This window comes from Microcaecilia unicolor, unplaced genomic scaffold (assembly GCF_901765095.1).
Source record: "Microcaecilia unicolor unplaced genomic scaffold, aMicUni1.1, whole genome shotgun sequence".
NCBI lineage: Eukaryota > Metazoa > Chordata > Amphibia > Gymnophiona > Siphonopidae > Microcaecilia > Microcaecilia unicolor.
Genome location: NW_021963145.1, coordinates 128,302 through 147,752, shown reverse-complemented (window position 1 = coordinate 147,752; position 19,451 = coordinate 128,302). Strand labels below are relative to the sequence as shown.

Genomic DNA, 19,451 nt, shown 5'->3' with positions numbered 1-19,451 from the left:
TGTCATCTCGTACTTTTCTTCTGTACTATCCTTCCTGCAGGAAATCTAAAGTACAAGTCAATCTACGCTTCTTGCTTTTCGTTCATCAGCCCGCACTCCTGAAATGCCTTTGCCGAGGCTACTGAAAGAGACAACGGATCACCCGACATTTAAAAAATTACTCAAAACTTATTTGTTTAGTAATGCCTATCCCAAAGACCTCCATACTCTTTAAAACCCCTATTTTCATTTTGTTTGATTTCCGCTTTTTGCTTTATGTCTGCTTCCCTGTTGTTGCTCCTGTTTTCCCATCCGTATTCTCTTATTTAGCTGCCTTCGTTACTGTATTGTTAATTTTTATATAACTATTATACCTGCTGTATTATGTAATTCTCTTGCAACTTTGTTAGCCACATGAGCCCGCACAAGTTGGGAAAATGTGGGATACAAGTGAGCCAAATAATAATAATAATAATAATAATAATCTGAATAGTCAGTGAAATTGATGCAGATCAGCAGAGGACCCCTTTACAAGTGATTGCGGAGGTCATTTTAGAATGGTTAACTGCCTTCTGCATGTTTAAATGACTATACATGATCAAGTAGCGATTTTAGAAAGACTGCTACTTACATGTGTACGTTCACAGAATGTGCATATTTGAAAGGGCTGTGGTTTGGGTGGACCTTAACGTATACATGCATTTTTTATTTGCAAACAAAATAAATGTCTGCTTGAACAGGTGTAAATGCCAGAGTGGAGACTTCAAGACATACATAACTATCAGCTAACTGCTCATTTAAACCTGGGCTTGGGAAAGTGATAAGAGGGAATTGTGTTTTCTTCTCGTTCAAAGCTCCTGCAAAAATTGGCTCCCTTGGACTTGCAATTTTCTAAATCTGCTACTTACCAGCATAAATCCTGGCACTAACATACAGGTTACAAAATGTGCTGCCTACACCTTAAGCACTGGCATTTACATGAACAGAACCCCAAGAGATGCCACTCTACCTGGGTTTTGAAATATGTGCTCACATATACGTTTTCTCTGTGGCCTAGATAGCCTATACAGAATTGATTTCTATCTCTTAACTTGCTGCAAGACTAACAAGTTACACGTACACGGATGGGTAACGTCCTTTGTTACGAATTAGTACAGTTTAAGAAACTTTTAAGATCTGTTTGTTCTTTGGCTATCCTGTGGCTTGAAGTAGAGTATTGGCGTATAGTGATCTTCGGCATTTCAGCACGCTCCTTAATTTGTTTAGATGTAGTATGTTTTTGGAGTGTTGTTTTTTTAAATTATATTTTATTGTACTCTGCTTATGTTTTAGTAGAATATAACTTACTTTTTTTTTTTTGAAGAGTGCTCTGCGTAGCTATTGGTGATGTGGATATTGGAAAAGATTCAGTAATGAGGGTAAGATATTTTAGACCTGTGACGTAGGTAACGGTCAAGACACTGGTAATCTCAAAAACAAAACAGAATGTTGTTAATAGTTAATACTAAGTTTAAATGTACAGCGTGCGTACATCTAGTAGCACTTTAGAAATGATAATAATAGTATTTATGTTATACTAGCAGACATCCAAAAAATATTTGCTGAATTTTATGACTCCCTCTGTCTTCAAAGAACTTGGAAAGATGTACAACCAAAATAAATTACCTGATAAAGAAAGTACAATTTTACTTTAACCAAAACAAAGCACCTTGGGGAATGAGACAAAGGGGTGGATAATTTTCAGACACATTTCTGTGGATGAAACAGGGCTTTTACCTGTAGAAATGAGCCTTTATAAAGCTGGCCTCCTTAATACTGGTTAAAGAGTGAGCTTACAGCTGCTAAATGTATAACATTACTCAGAGTGAATAGAGCTATTCCTAAGGGTGAAGTTGAGTGCAGTTTTCGCTTACGTGCAAACATTAAAATTCAAGTGTATTCATTTACATATATACCTTTTTTGCCACAGAATTTTATGGTTAATTTAAGTACACAGTTTTTCTGAGGTACTTTTTAAAACAAAGTGCATGTGTAGTTTTGCTTTGAAAATTCAGCAAAATTCATAAAGAGGAAAATATGTGCACACAATTATACATTACTCCCATGCTATTCTTATCCTGCTTTGACTTATTTTTCCACAGAAAAACCATGCTGCTAAAGATCTGTGGGAAGCAAAACTCAGAAATGGCAAAATCAAAATATCACATTTCTCTCAGCTGGAGTGAAGTAAGTGACATTTCAGGTGATACTGACATTCCCTGTTGCGTATTCCATAATCCCATAGATTCTTTCCTTCCTCCCTCTGTCTGTCTCGCAGGTGTCTTTTTTTTTTTTTTTTAAACAGGCATTGTTCCAATAAATGCATTTGATTCCACTGCTTTGTTTTTTTTATATACTGTTTTGTAAGCAGTTGTGTGCCTTTTGTTTTGTATCATCAATGATTCCTCCATCACTTATTTCTTTCATAACTTTGAAGATGCACCTACTGGTTAAAAATATGCATTGAATTGTTTGGAAAAGTAGCACAGTGGTTAGAGCAGCAGGCTAAAAACCAGAACAGCCAGGCTACAAATCTTGCTTCTCCCACTGCGTCTTGTAACATTGTGCAAGCCTTTCACTCTCCATTGCCTCAGGTACAACTTAAATTGTAAGTCCACTTAGGGAAATAACTCACATACCCCTTTTTACACACTTTGAATTCGGATTTGGGGAATAAATTTAAATCTCAAATCCAAATGATCTTGTATATAGCATCACTATGCACCTTCCTGTTCCTGGAATGGATTTCTTCTGTTTAGCAATAGCACTGAAATCATTTTCACTTATTTAGTCAGATATTTTGCTCTCTGCTGATTAATGTTTTGTCCTTTCACATATCTGCCTTGAATTGAATTTAAAGACTATTAAATTAAAACATTCTCTCAAATTGCCTTCAGAGCTGGTACTTGATTTGGTGGGCTTTTTCTGATTTATTTTTCTATCTTTTGGTCATCTAATCCTTAGCTTCATCCTTCATTACCACTTTTGTCCAGACATCCAGCTATAGGCTTTATTTGACCCCTTCCTTTTTTCTTTCCTTGTCCTCTATGTATCCTTTTTGACCATGTCAACTTTTGAGTTGTCTTAATGCCTTGCTATGAAATATCTGTAAGATGGAAGACGTTTTCTTAAACAACAAAAATTCCCTCAATATTATTTCTTCTGTCTTACTCCTTGAATTGGATCTCACATTTCCCACCTCTGCTTGTACCTTCTTTGTGTCTCTTGATTCTTATCTCTTTCCCCTTGCATCTCACAGATCAAAAACCTTCACCACCAACAATATTTTTTTTTACATCTGCCAGATTCTTGACTCTTCTGGTGGAACTCATTCATGCTTGACTAGATTATGCTGTCTAAACTCTATAGTCATCCAATTCTTCATTTCAATATGTGCAAGATACAAATGCTTCACTCTTCTTTACACAGAAAGGCATGATTGTATTTTCCCTGTCTTCGGATAATTTCACAAATGTTGAATGTTTTTAAGGATTCAGTATAAATTTGCCCTTCTGGTCTTTTACTTCTCTTGTATTGGTTTTGCTTATCTGTCTGATCATATTACTCACCATTTCTCCAGCCTTGCCTCTGCTCACTCCTTTTTCTTCACTACAAGGCTAATCCAACATTGTTGGAAAAGCCCCCTCTACCTCCATGTCATTGATTCCCTTTCTGTTTTTATGCTGTTCAACATACAGAATGTTAGAAAGAATTATTTAAAAGGTATATTTGTTATAGTACTTCCTAAAATGATAGAAAGTTATTAGTTTTGACAAAGAGAACAAAGACTCATGACATGAGGCCATAAAATGGGAAGAAAATATGGGGGTTTGAGATTTTGAATGGTTTTTTGTTTTGAAAATGAGCCCCTAAGTCTCCCATCCTGACTGTTACTTTGAGATGAATGAAATCTGTCAAGAGACAAGAAGGTATCTGTAACGAAACAGCGGGTTTCCAAGCCTGTGAATTACAGTAAATAATAATTTCATGAAGTGTATTTCTCCTAATTGGCCAGCGTATGGTGTTTGTTTTCAGTTTTAAAGCTGTTGCAGAGATTACTTTCTTTTTTCAATTTAGCCTTGTGAAAAAAGGGAACTTGAAGTACCGTTGGCCAGATACTTTCAAAGTTGGTGCCGTGGGCTCTGATTGGCCCTGGAGTTCAGATCTAGCCAGGAGGTACTGGATTTTCTTTAGGCTCAGCTTGGGAGTACAGAGAAGAAACATCTCTGTCCTGAGACCCTGTTCAAGACTTGTGAGCAGTTAATTTCCTGAAACTCCCCAGGTGCTACCCAGGTAGTAACAAGTGTTAGATAGTTTTAATATTGATCTTTATTCAGTTACCTGTTATTGCTTTCTGTAACATAACATAGTAAATGACAGCAGATAAAGACCTGAATGGTCCATCCAGTCTGCCCAACAAGATAACTCATTTTACATAGTATATTGCTTATGTTACTGGTTTTCAACGTTTACTGTTTACTGTAACGATAAACCCATTAGTTTATTGGCTCTGCTGTCATGGATTGACTAAAAATCCTGGTGGTTTGTGTTTTGGGTCCGTGAGTGCTTTCTAGAAACTGTGGGACCCCTGGGAGTATGGCCTCAGTGTCCTAGAAATCAGCAGGGAATAACTTGAGAGTGGGAGACTAGCCCAGAGGCAAGTGGGACCCAGTCAGTGGGAGGTGAGTGCTAATATAGCATGTGCCCAGGTGCGGGCAGGATTTGTAGCATGGAATGTTGCCACAATTTGGGTTTCTGCCAGGTACTTGTGATCTGACTTTGGTGATCTGACTTTGGCCACTGTTGGAAACAGGATACCAGTTTAGATGGACCATTGGTCTGACTCGTATGGCTACTCTTATGTTCTATTTTTGGTACTGTGGTAGCAACCAACGAAGTTGTCCAACTTCTGCAGTCGTTGGGTTGGTGATTCATTTCAAGAAGAGCAGACTAACTCCATCACAAATACTAGATATCTGGGTGTTCGATTCGACACAGCAAGGGAGAGGATCTTCCTCACGGAATGCAGGAGGTTGAAGCTGGTTCAACAGATTCATCTTCTTCTCAGTCAAGGTAGGCCCAGGGTCTAGGACTATGTCCAGGTTCTGGGGTCAATGACAGTGGAGATGGACGTGGTGCCATGGGCAAGGGCTCATATGTGGCCACTACAGTACTCTCTTGTCAGCCACTTGTCTCCAGTCACAGAGGTAAGACCTTTATCTTCCTTGGACACTGGTTGCCGTATGTGGTGGTTGTCACCCATGAATTGACTGTTGGAGCTCCCTTTCCGATAACACAGTGGGAGGTGGTGATACGGACACCAGCAAGTAAGGGTGGAGAGTTCATACAAGTTTCATCTGGCAGAAGACACCTAGATGGAATAGGAGTCTCTGTGGTCGATAAATCACTTGCTGCTCAGGGCAGAGTGGAATGCCTTACATGACTTTGCTTCCTTTCTGGTAGGGGCCCCGGTGTGAGTTTTCTCCAACAATGCGACAGCACTGGCTTATATCAACAAGCAAGGCGGGACCCGCAGCCATCTGATGGTGATGAAGATGGCCTCCTTAATGAGTTGGTCAAAGAAATCTTCTCTGCTTGTCAACAGCTCACTTTGCTGGGTTGTTGAATGTGGAGTTTGTACTTTCTCAACAGGTACTCCCAGGACCAAGGAGAATTGGGAAATATCCAGCCAGGGTTTTCAGCTGATAATGGACCAATGGAGTTCTCTGCTTCTGAACTTGATGGCAATGAAAAGGAATGCCAAAGTGCCCAAGTTCTTCAGCTGTTGGAAAGCACCAGGTTCGATGGGGATCAGTGCCCTACTTTGTCTTTCCTCCTTGGCCCATGGTAGACCATGTGTTGAAAAGGATCGCATTGCACCGTGGTCGAATAATTCTCGTAGCCCTGGATTGGCCACAGAGGCCATGGTATTGTGAAGAATAAGGTGCTGTCCTATCCTGGGTAGGCCACTAGGTGGTGCTGTTCCCATAGGAATGGGGGGAAATGCTTATGCTTAGGATGCGTCACTAGAGGGAGCCAGTAGGGGAAGGTCCAGATGGAGGTCGCTAGGACCTGGGAGAGTCCTGGGTTGGAAACAGGTGAAGGTTGTTATGGGCTGGGTCCTGCCTGGAATTAGGGGGAAGAGCCTAAAGGGGTGTAGAAAGCTAGTCACCCATTTTATATGTGCCTGAGTTTGGAAGAAGGAGAAGAGAAAGGAACTGGAGAGCTGGCAGCTGAGGAAGAGGATTCCCTGAAGGTACTGGCTGGGCTCTAGAGAGACTGTTGCGTTAATCTGTTGTATATAGAACTGTGTAAGAAGACCAAGGAACTAGCAGCCAGGGCTGGAGGACAGAAGGCTATTAGCACTGAGCCCAGGAGTCTATGGGTGTGAGGCTCAGTGGGAAGATCTGTGAAATGTTTGAAGCTTGTGATAATGTTTTAAGCTGGAAGAAGTGTGCCGGGGGGGCTGGAATAAAGAGCTGATTGATGAATATGCTGTATTGGACTTGAGTAATTTGCATCTAATCTGCATATTCCCTGGAGCTCACCCTGAGTGAAAAAGGGGCCCAGGATCTTGAGGTTGGAGTGTTCAGGATACTGGGAAGAGACTGGCTGGAGTCCTGCTTGGGAGCCAGAGGCCAGTGAGGCCTGCTGGAGAGCGGGAGGAGAAGCCTCGTCTTCACAGTATGCAGACCTGATTTGACTGCTGGACAGGGGTTCTCTCCATCTTCTGCAGATACAAGGCCTACTGAGCAAGGTCCAATGCTCGTGGAGGATCCATGCCCCTTTGGTCTTACTGCTTGGCCATTGAAGGGCTTGGTTGAGACAAAAAGGTTATTCTGATTCAATCATTGTGACCTTGCTTCAGTCTCAGAAATGCTCTACATCTGTAGCGTATGCGAGGTGTGGAGGACGTTTGAGGGCTGATGTTCTGATTCCGGACTTTTTCCCTTCTCTGCTTAGATCACATACGCCTAGTGTTTTTCCAGGGTGGTCTTCAGAAAGGATTGGTGTTCGGTTTGACCTGTTTCAGGGGCCAACTACAGAAGACATTTCTTGCTGCTCACTCGGATATTCGATTCTTGTGGGGAGCAGGCCACTTGCAGCCTCCCTTTTGTACACTGTGTCCAGATTGGAACCTTAGTCCTTAATGCTCTTCAGAAGTCTCCTTTTGAACCACTCTGGAAGGCCTCCTTGAAAAATCTTACGCTAAAGACAGCGTTCTGATGGCTGTTGCATCGGCACGAAGGATTCCCCCTCCTCATGTACTCTTTCCCCCCTTCCCCTTCTTTACTGTCATGATTGTAGTTCAGTCCCCTCTCCCTCTTTAAAACTTATGACCTTTATTTGACCTTTCTCTCCTACCCAGGGGTAGACTGACCATTGGAATAATAGGTCTGTGCTCATGGCCCACAGCAGTAGGAGGTCCACTCTCCCCTGGCTTCCATCTAATTTACACACTTTTGATAAGTGGTTAGGGGCCCACAGCCCTTATTGCCGAAGGGCCCAAAACACTGTCAGACCACCCCTGCTCCTACCTCCCTTTCTTGATTGTACTGTGTAAGCCACCTAGATAATATGTTTAGTAGGCAGGGTAGAAGCCCTGAATAAACTTGGGTTTCGTAGCTTAAAGCACTCTTGTTGGGACCCCTTTCTCTGCGTTTGGAGGTAGGGGTCTCCCTGTGCGTGGTTCCTTCCTTTCTTCTGAAAGTGGTATCGGCAATTTCATCTCATCTAATCTGCAGAGTTTCTATCCTGTCGTAGAGAGGACATAGAGGCCTCAGTATTCTTCCTTGAAGCTTCTTGATGTGCGTAGAGTCCTCACTAGGTATCTGGAAGTCACAAATTAGTTTCGCAAATAGACAGACTGTTTGTGCTTTTTGGTAAGCAGAAGCTTGGCCTTATTGCTTCTAAGCCCACAATTGCTAGATGGCTGAAGGAGACTATTGCTTCTGGGGAAGCAGGCTCCTCAGGCCTTGTGGGCTCATTCTATGAGGTATAGAGCAACATCCTGTTGGACACTACCATACTGTCTCTAGTGCATATTTGCAAGGTGAGGATGTGGTCAATGCTGCATACCTTTGCCAAGCACTACAGGGTGGATGTTGTGGTGCACTGGGAAGACAGTTTTCGGGCTTCGGTTCTCAGGGCAGTGGCGCCAGGATCCCACCCATTCTAGGGATTGCTTTTAAACATCCCACAGGTTCAGGAATAGTGAGAAGCTATGTAATGGAAGGAGAAATTAGGTCTTACCTGATTAATTTTCTTTCCATTAGTCCTTCCCACTATTCCACTTTTTCTGAGATGGTTAGTCAGTGTGAAGTAGTGGGTCAAATAATGACTGTCACCTTGCATGGTGCTTCCTGCACATCTCTTGCTCTCTGCAAGTTGTCCAGAGTTGAGAGAGGTCCACACATGTTTTCTCATCTGGTTAGTGTTAGATTAATGAGTTGTTTAAGGTTGTTCTGTCCTTACTGCTTGTCTACGTAAATATTGAGGAGGTGGACTGGAATGGATGCCAAAAGAGATGTCTCAGCTCATTTTTCAGTTCTCTACCTCCACCTGATGGTTGATGGACACAACTATCCCACAGGTTCTGGAATAGTGGAAAGAAAATTATCAGGTAAGACCTAATTTCTCCTTAACCACTATGGAATTTTGAAAACTGTATGCTCAGTAAGTAAATACTTTAACTGTATTTTTTTTTTAATTCCTTAAAGGATCACCATGAGAAAAACAGTTTTGTATTTGGTGTGCTTCGATTCATCCTTCCATTGGCTTACAGCTATCAGCCTGACATCGTTTTCATAACCATAGGAGCAAAGTGTAGTATCGATGTTAAAGGGATTTCTTTACTTGCCTGTTTCTTACAAGGACTAGCTGAAGGTCGAACTTTTGCAGTGATTCAGGTAAGCTTAGTTCTTACATTTAATTGCTTGCGTAACTTAATTAGGTTTCAAGTGATTTATTACAATTTCCACAGTAACAAAAACAAAGAGAAAAATAACTGTGGCTGTAAAAAATCTAATTAGACAAAAATGTTGAAGAGTCCAGTATTGATGCAAGATATGTATTACTGATGTTGCTAACACGAGGAAAAGACCTCAATACACCCGAATGCTGACTTGAATTCTAGCATCTTTCACTGGGGTTGTGGTGATCATCATCGGTCTTGAAACCTCGTAGTGTATTTTTTCAAATTTTTAAGTCAGTTTTTATTTATTAAATTTTTGGTCCTTAGTTTAAACATATATTTATTTTTAAATTATTTGTTTCAATTTCTTATTGCAAATAACTTTTCATTTATTATTTATTCCAAAACCACTTATGTTCATCTTATTTCTAAAAGAAAAAAAGCCGAGCACTCCTGACCTGCTGTTGAGAATGACACATAGGATGCAATGTGTACATTGAAATGAATGACACCATCCTTGGGAATCAGTTAATGTCGAAGCACAGCCCCTGAGGAAGCCGTAGAAGTGAAACGGAGCTGGCCACCGTCGGGTGTTAGCTAAGTGCTCAGCTTTTCTGATGATCACCACAACCCCAGTGAAAGACGCTAGAATTCAAGTCGGCATTCGGGTATATTGAGGTCTTTTCCTTGTGTTTAGCAAGATCAGTAATACATATCTTGCATCAATACAGGACTCTTCAACATTCTTATTAAAATTTCCACCCATTATAAAAGGTCATACACTTGATTTTAGTTTTTTTTTTTTGCACTAACTTTGCCTATATGCTTATGAATTCTAATCTTATAGGCTTTCAGTTGTGGGAGAGATCATTTGATGTAGATCCTAGAAGGATCTGTGGCTAGAGTGGCTCAAAAATTGGGAGTACCAGCTTTTAAATTATACTGACACTTCAAATAGTGGAAAACAAATTTAAATCAATGGTTTTGAATGTTAAAATATCTGTATTTTGTTGCTATCCCTGTGAGCAAAGGTGACCACTGCACTCCAGTTTCTCTACTTTGGGTGCTGCATATGAAAAACTGGCAGTGTGCTTGCATTATGTACTATTGGACATATGTATCACAGCAGGCCTGTGTAAGCATTTTTTTCTCTCTCCCCTGCCCTCCCCTCCCATGCCCAGGGATTCTTCTGTTCCCTGCCCTCCCATCCATGTCCCGCGATTCTCTCCATCCATGTCCATCGGTATGTTCTGTTTATGTGTGAGAGGCAGTTTCTGGGGAGAGAGGCATGGTATTAGCAAGGCTGTATTTGAGAGAGAGAGAGAGAGAGAGAGTATGTGTGTTCCCCAATTTTACTTCCCAGCAAAGATTCAACCCTGATACAGTAGCGGAGAGCTGGAACGGAGCAGTGTGCCGAGCTACCATGCTGACACCATCAAAGCTTTCCTCTCAGTATCTCTATTATTTTTTTTTTGTTACATTTGTACCCCGCACTTTCCCACTCATGGCAGGCTCTATGCGGCGGGCAATGGAGGGTTAAGTGACTTATTATCGGAACAGCTCTGTTAACCAAACATATTATCTTCCCCTCCCCTCCTCTTTCGTTGTTCAACTTGAGAATGCGAAACCTACTTCCATAATGGCCCACAGACTGATATTTACATTTTACACGTCCCAGCTGGTAGGTAAAACAACTGTTTAGTGGACATTTAAAATGCCTGGGAGGAGGAAGCGGGAGTCAACTTGCTGTATTAAGTTTTAAAGCTACTGGAGAGGGCAATGAATTATCGCAAAGCAGCTTTTCCTGTAGCACCCCCAAGTTATCTGGACCCCTGCCAGCCTGACGATTGCAGGAGCCTGAACAGGCAGACGAATTGAAGTGATCTGACTCTGCCTCTCAGTTTCATTGCGTTTAACCTGAGCTGTAATGCATTTAGGCAAATAGGCAGGGGCATTTAATGGCATGCTAAGTGTTTCTCCTCCCCTCCATGTCCAGCGATTTGTACCTGAAAGCTCTGGCTGGCTGGCTTCCATAACGTTCTGTTCGTAACATCTCCTGATGTCAGCCAGCCTCCAGCGTTCCCTGCCCTCTCACTGTTCCGCCCTCCTCTGACGTCATTACGTTTTGACGCGAGGGTCGGACAGTGAAAGTGAATGGAACGCTGGAGGCTAGCTGACGTCAGGAGATGTTACAAACCCAGCCAGCCATGGAACATTGGAGGTACAAATTATTATATAGGATTTTTTGAGTGGTTTGCTAAGGCTCACAATTGTGGTATTTGCATCCCAGGACTCGGAAGTAGAAATTGCAGAAGCAATGGCTGAGGTCTTGACAGCCTTTTGTACACCTCACTTTGGATCTGGTACTCCAGCTACTTCAGAAGCTATCTTGGCAATAAAAAGAGAAAGAGACAGACTTCAGCACCAATGGAAACTGCTTCGTTGTTCAGGCAAGTCATTTGGGTACTATATTGTTAATGGGGAAGGGTCTGTGTTTTCATATGTACTTTTTTTTTTTTTTAAGAGTAGGTGGCTTTTTCCAAGACCATTCATTTGTTAGAGGGTCAGATTCCTTGTTATCAGATAGCTATGAAGGAGCTTCCTGGTCTCATCATTTTAGTGCTACTAGTCATTGTATTGGGAGAGGCAGTTTGAGATACCTCAGCAATAACTATCATCTTATTTGAAGTGCCTCTTTTTATCTCATTTAGGACATCCCACTTCTCCCTTTCCCCACCTCACGTACCTATATGTATTTTTGGTTTACAAACATATAAACGAGGGCCGAGAAAGGTCTTGGAAAAGGACAGTTAAACATAAACTGTTTAAAACAGTGTAGCATACCACTAAAATGCACTTTGAGATTGCCCCATCCACCATATCTCCTGTGCCTTTTTTAGTATCTTGTTTAGAAAAGGCCTAAGTACTTTCTCTTCTCTCATCTGTTTTCTGAGAACACACCAGAGGAGCATGACTTTTTAATCTGTGGTGCTCAATGAGGTTCCAGGACACAACCTTTTTGTTTTATTTTTGTTTTTTTTGAGCGGGGGTGGGGGGGAGTTAGCAGTTTGCTTCTCTTCTCTGAGCTGGAATTGGGGCAGGGATTTGGCACTATCAATCTTCATTTGGAGCTACCCTGGATTTTTCTTTGTATCTCCACCTCATTTAGTCCAGTCATTGCAGTCACAAGCCTCAGAATGGGAGACAATACACCAGGGCTCCTTCTAGAACTCTGGAACGGTATCCACTAAGTTCTGTCAGTGGATACCGTTCCAGAGTTCTAGAAGGAGCCCTGGTGTATTGTCTCCCATTCTGAGTTCTGTTTCTAGATATCACCATTGTATGACTGAGATTTCCAACCACCCCTCAACTTCCAGCCCCCACCCTCTTCCTCTGCTAAAAGGAGGAATTGTGAACACTGCCAACACAGCTGTCCCATCCAGCCCAAGGAGTAAGAGCTGTGGCCCCGGAATAGATCCAGGTCAGCCACATGGCAGTACCACCAGGCAGCAACATTTCTGCAGTGCTCTCAAAAAAAAGAGGTGAATAGCACTATATAAATCTTTCAGGTCTGTTTAAACACATCCCTGAGACAAGACAAACAGTGACCTGAACATGTATACCCTGGAGGAAAGGAGAAACAGGGGTGATATGATACAGATGTTCAAATATTTGAAAGGTATTAATCCGCAAACGAACCTTTTCCGGAGATATGAAGGCGGTAGAACGAGAGGACATGAAATGAGATTGAAGGGGGGCAGACTCAAGAAAAATGTCAGGAAGTATTTTTTCATGGAGAGAGTGGTGGATGCTTGGAATGCCCTCCCACGGGAGGTGGTGGAGATGAAAACGGTAACGGAATTCAAACATGCGTGGGATAAACATAAAGGAATCCTGTTCAGAAGAAATGGATCCTCAGGAGCTTAGCCGAGATTGGATAACAGAGCCAGTAGTGGGAGGCGGGGCTGGTGGTTGGGAGGCGGGGATAGTGCTGGGCAGACTTATACGGTCTGTGCCAGAGCCGATGGTGGGAGGCGGGGATAGTGCTGGGCAGACTTGTACGGTCTGTGCTCTGAAAAAGACAGGTACAAATCAAGGTAAGGTATACACAAAAAAGTGGCACATTCCTTGGGCAGACTGGATGGACCGTGCAGGTCTTTTTCTGATGTCATCTACTATGTTACTGTGTTACTATGTAAGACAAACAGTGATGCTTCATCAATCATCTTGTGTGGTCCTTGCACCAGATATTGAATGCATTAAAATACTACATTTTCAGGAAGTAACGTGTTTTTTTTCTGTTACTTTTTCAGTTAACTAATGGGCTATGATTTTGGGCAACCTGGCTGAAGAATAAAACATGAATGGAAAAACATGGTCAAAAAGCAAAGGTCTATATAGATGGAGGAGGGAGAGAGAACATTTATTTGGTGGTATCGTGATGAAAATATTTTTTAATTAACAAAGAAGAAATTGCTAGGTGAACTGTATCAACTAGCTGCCTGCCATGTGGCTTCTGAAATACTCCGGACAATGTTCAAATACCTCATCTGTTCTAGGATGCTTTTTTTGATTACAAATACAGCACCTAGCCCACAGTAACTTGACAAAGTTTGTAATACCCACAGTTTCAGTTTGCTTCCACCGGGTTCCAAAGAAAATAAACTGGTTTTATTTTCAGTTATTGAATATGCTTTCACAAGCTAATATGCTATTTTGCTCCCAGAAAGCATTTGTGAGATTGGGCAGAGGTACCCAGGCATGGACTCCTGTTTGAAACATGCTTTACCCATTGTGAAGGCTTGTCTGATACCAGCAAGAAGAAATTCAACAGATTTTTTTTAAAAATACACTTTGATCCTCTATGAACCTGCTTCTTGTACATTCCTACACCACCACCTTTTTTTCTCTCTCCACTTGTGATTTCTCCATTATTCCCCAGGAAGACAAATAGAAGTGCTTGGATAAAGGTTTTTACAGAAAATAATTATCATGCAAGGATAACGTAAATATAAAACATTCTTATTCAGCAGTGTTGTGCAAAGTACTAGGTTCAAGTACTTAAGTACTAAAATATATATTTACTTTTATTTAAGTAAAAGTACAGTAAAGAAACCATTAAATTTACTTAAGTGAAGGTAAAAAAAAGTTATTGCCTAATATAATACTTTTTTTTAGTAAAAAGCGAGAGTACTGCAACTACAATGAATGCAAGTATTGTTGTCATTTTTATCCCAATGACTTTATTGCTCTACAATTGAGTCCACTTTGCTTTAAGTAAAACTAAATTCTGAAAATGACTGACTGTCACTCATGCAGGTCCAGCACAGCTAAAACAGTGTCCAGCAACTGCACTGGCAGGAAGGGGAGTGTTCAGTCTGATTTAAAAAGTTCCTTCAAATCAGGCCAGGCTGCAACACTATTGATGTCTTCTGACAGGATCTGCAGATATTGATCAAGATAATTTCTCTCTGAACACTTGACTTCATATAGCAAAGAATACTTTATCATCATCATTGTCGTTATCATCAGCATTACAAGTAATGCTGTCTAATTCATCACTTACATTTTCATCTTCATCCTTATCATTGTCGCATCCAGTTACAGAGGCAGCTTTCTCAAAGTTGTAATCATTGTCTGTTGTTATAACAACTTTATATCTGATGGCAAACTCTATTTGAATTCTTCAGCTATTGCAAGAACTTAAATGTGTAGGAACCCTTCAGTCTTAAGACCAGGCAAGATGACTTCCTCTTTAAAGACTTTACCAATCCAGTGGACAGTCACCCCAATGTAAAATGTTTCATGAGATGATCAGCAATCTGTTGTGGTAATGACATGACTTCTCCAAGAATTGCAACCAGCTTCAGCTTCATTCCGCTTCAAAGTGACCTAACTCACCACTGTTCTGTTCTGTTGACTGGAGAGCAGTAACCAGTTCAGTGAACACAAGCAACGGCACCATTCTCATAGACTGTGTTAGCTGAACAGCAACATTTTACATGGGATGATTCACTGTTTGCATGATGAGATTTGAAATGATAAAATCCTGTTCCAGGTTTTCATTTGGTTTACTGAAGAATTATCATTTAGGTCTGCTTTTCAACTTTTACTTTTTATTTTTAACAGCAAGCATCAGATGTAACTGAATAAAAGTAGCAAAAATTGGTAAAATTATTACTTCGGTAGAAGTAAAAGAAACAAATGTTATCCTGTACTACTTTACAAGTAAAAGTAACAAATCTTAAGTACAGTAACTGGTTACATTTACATAGTTACTGTGAAACACTGGTATTCGTGCATTATGATTTTAGATCTGGGACTTTTGGATATAAAAAAGACAATATCTGTATTAGAAAGAAGTACTACTACTACTACTTAATATTTCTAGAGCGCTACTAGGGTTACACAGCGCTGTACTATTTAACAAAAAGGACAGTCCCTGCTCAAAGGAGCTTACAATCTAAAGGACGAAATGTCAAGTTGGTGCAGTCTAGATTTCTTGAATAGAGGTATAGTGGTTAGGTGCCGAAGGCGACATTGAAGAGGTGGGCTTTGAGCAAGGATTTGAAGATGGGCAGGGAGGGGGCCTGGCGTATGGGCTCAGGGAGATTATTCCAAGCATGGGGTGAGGCGAGGCAAAAAGGGCGGAGCTGGAGTTGGCAGAGAGAAGTAGTGGCAGATGTGCATTGGATACACACAGCCTACTACAGATCTGTGCAATTGATTTTTGTAAAGGTAAACCGTTGCTAAAGAAGAAAAGGGCCAGAAGAAGAGAGAGATTTGTTCTGAAAAAGAACTTGATATATTCAAGTTGGCACCCCATGTACTCTAAAAGACGCTTCTGGCCATAAATGCATTAAAAGATAAGACACTTGTTTAGTGACATGTAACATCTTTTAAACTGTTGGTTGGCTTACTGAAATGATAGAGGCTGGTGGCATTTTTGCAGGTCCACACTCACTTGGCTCCTGCTCTAATAAGTGTAATTACCTGATTGGTGTCATTGTTAATCCTGTGAAAAGAAAAGAATCTTCAAGGGACTCAGGGGCAGATGCACTAAACGTTTTTCATCGTTAAATGAGCCCTTAAGGAAGAATTTCCTATCCTTTCCATGCACTAAAGCCTATTTTTCGACGGTAGTAGCAGCTAACGAAACTGGAATGCAAATGAGAAACTACCATTGAAATGTAGACAATTCAGAATGCACTAACCATACCGACGATAGCAACGATTCTTACCACCAGAAATTTAACGTCAGCTCAGACCTGTCGTTAAAGCCTGAGCTGTCATCTCCCCACTGCCCCCTGCACGATGAAAAACCAAATTGCTGGCATGTTTTAAAAGAAAAGTGGCTCCCTGCTTCCCTGGGCCCCCCCCCCCCCCAAAGTCCCCGCTGCTCCGTTTGTGAAATAAAAGCTTTTAAAAATCAAACCTTTGCAGTTGCTGGGCTCCCCCTCCCTTCCTGTGTCTCTCTTCTTTAGTCGGCAATGCTCCGCCTCCTGCCCTCCTCCACCTCCGTGCCCCCCCCCCCCCCCGGTTTCGTCCCCGCCGCTCCCCCCCCCCCCCACCGGACCCCCCCTCCACCATAATGGCCGGTGCAGCGCCTCTCACCTATGTTTGAAGGCACTGCACAGGATGGATCAGCTATTCTTTAGCTCTTATGTCTCCTCCGATGTCTCCTTTTTCTTCCAGTGTCCGCCCTCCTCTGACGTCAGCTATCTACGTAGATAACTGACATCAGAGGAGGGCGGACACAGGAAGAAAAAGCATGCTTTACGAGCCAATTACCGACGGGGATTAGTGCATCGTTCTTTCCAATACCGCACCAAACTTTTTGGGGCTGTGTTTTTGGAGCATGCTTCGTTATTTGAGATTCGGTAAAGGTTTTTACGTTTCTGATTTTTTTACGTTTGCTTGATGCATCTACCCCTCATTCAGTTTATTTATTTAGATTTTGCTCACACCTTTTTCAGTAGTAGCTCAAGGTGAGTTACATTCAGGTACTCTGGATATTTCTCTGTCCCAGGAGTGCTCACAATCTAAGTTTGTACCTGAGGCAATGGAGGGTTAAGTGACTTGCCCAAGATCACAAGGAGCAGTGGTGGGATTTGAACCGGCCACCTCTGGATTGCAAGACAGGTGCTGTAACCACTAGGCCACTTCCCCACTCAATCTAAATATTTAAAATATACTTTCTGATACTGGTGGCATTTTCTGTGAAAGATAGTAGGGCCCAGCATTAGGTGGTGGCAACCAGGGCACTTGCACTGGGTCTCCGTAATTGTCCTAAACTGAAAGATGGGCTTTGGGGCCCCTTCCCATTTTTTGCTCTGAGTTTGTGCATGTCTTAACATTGGCTCTGAAAGAGAAGAAAAGCATAAATAAGAGTTTTGAGACAGGGCCGGCCTATCCATTAGGCAGACTAGGCCTCTGCCTAGGGCAGTATGGGGGGGGGGGCTGAAAGAGAGTGGGCTGCACTAAAGTCAGGACAGGAAATTTGGAAGGGGTAGGATTCAGCAGACCATGAGCATGCACAGATATTCAAAGCCCTGCACCAGCCATACTCTCTGCTGTAGAATTACAAGCCAAGTCTGCATGGGCCAGGGCAGTGCACCAGTAGCAGCGACTGCGCTGCAGAGTCAGTTCCTGGACACATGGGGAAGGTAGAAGAAGGAAGAAGAAATGATGGTATAAGGAGGTAGGAAAAGGAGGAGTTGATGCTGGGCATGACCACTTAAACTGTGGTGCAAGTTTCCTTTTAACTTCTTGCTGCCTCCCTTTCTACATCTGCTTCTTGCTTGTCTAGGTGTCTTATATGTTTCCTACACTTTCTTACCCCTACCAGACCAGCCAGGGATGGATTGTGGCTAACCATTGCAATGGTGTGAATATCCTGTCTGCTTCCCCTTCCCACTTACACTTGATGCATCCTCTCTTGCTTCAGACACTACTTGCAATTGCTCTATACCCCACTTCAAGCTGCATAAACCATACCTGCAATTGATACAGACTGCAGCAGCAGTACATCCTCTCTGCCTTCTTAAAGGCACAAAGACTATTGGGCTGGCTGCTACTACTATCCTGCATACCCTGCACCTTTACAAGGACAGACGTTCTGCAGTTTGTTTACATCAGTAGCCACTGGGATGCAGGATTCTCTTTTCCCTCCCAATAGGGCAATCTGCCCCTGACCTTGGCTGCGCCTCTCTCCTGCAGCAGGGCCTCCCGTGTGTCAGCCACCAATCCCCCAGTGTTTTATATTCAACTGTCCTGAACTCCAAATCAGGTCTTTCCCATTCTCCCTCAGTGAATTCTTTCTGTTGCATGGCTCTTAACTTGATTCTCTTCAGTCAGGAAAATCTTCTCTTGTTATGAGCTGCAGAGCAGATATTGTGTGACAGGAGGCTCCTATACAATCCATATGGTAAATCTCAGAGCTGGCCTAACCACTATGAGGACTACCATCCATCTAAGGCAGCATAGTTAAGGGGGCTGTATGTCTGCAACATGCTCATTATGGCCAGTGGGGGCCTTGAGCATCTGCATGTGCTGAAAGCCTGCCAGGTCTCATTCTTCCAACTGTCTGTTTTTGTTTGTTTGTTTTTTTGGGGGGAGGGGGGACCTGACAGGCCTTGAGCATGTGCAGATGCTCAAGACTCCATGCCAACCATGGCAAGTCTTAGATATGCTCTGACTCCTCCACTTGTGATTCCCCGGAGGGGGTAGGGAAGAGAAAGGAAGCCACTGAACACCATGGGTCCTTGAGCTGCATCTCTTGATGGAGAGACTGCATAACTGATGGTTTGTTCAGATTATCAGATACCCTTGGACTGGTCATGTTGAAGCTAGAGTTATGCTGTGCAGGCAGGAATAGATCAAAGTGACCTACATTCAGGTACAGCAAGTATGCCCCTCTCACTGAGGGCTTAATTCCAATACCCAACAGGGAATCCTTTTTCACCAAAGCTGCTTTAGGGGTGAAGAAATCCTATGTTATAGCCACTGCAATGTAACAAAATGGTGAACATTTTTTCATAACAACCAATACAACGTATATACCCTTACATTAATCACTGACATGAAGAAAAGTACTGAAATTCACACAGAGGAAAAAGCCTCAGCAAGCCTGGACCAGATTTAGCTTGGTCTACATTGGGCTTAATTGCAATCATAGGCATAAAAAACCTCCAGTGTTCTTCCATTTAATTTTAATCAATTTATTCTTTTTTTTTTTTTAAACAAGCACTTTGCTTCTCCAAAGGTGCCCATTTTTGCAGCAGTGCTTCCAGCAATTAGTCAACCAGTAGATCAGCTGACCTCTGGTGCTGCTGGTCCATGAATGTACTAGTGTGAGCTAAGGAGGTTGGAGAAAGAACAGGAGCAGCATGACATCACATGGCTGAAGCTGGTTTCCCCAAGCAGCCACCATATTGATACACTCACACAAAACAAGGAAGCTGTTTGTTTGTTTATTCATGACATTTATACCCCACATTATCCCGAAATAGACTCAAGT

The 19,451-nt window shown here is 42.2% G+C and overlaps 1 protein-coding gene across 1 annotated transcript in view; it reads left to right on the top strand.

Annotated features, from left to right (window-relative positions):
- Positions 1-13,772, top strand: part of LOC115459006 (polyamine deacetylase HDAC10-like) — a gene marked incomplete at its 5' end in the record, with an annotated part of 43,020 nt that extends 29,248 nt beyond the window's left edge. The window contains 5 exon segments of the mRNA XM_030188869.1: positions 1,343-1,420; positions 2,121-2,205; positions 8,739-8,927; positions 11,223-11,382; positions 13,246-13,772. Of these exon segments, the coding sequence (XP_030044729.1) occupies positions 1,343-1,420; positions 2,121-2,205; positions 8,739-8,927; positions 11,223-11,382; positions 13,246-13,253 (520 nt within the window).
- Positions 13,773-19,451: the final 5,679 nt, after the last annotated feature.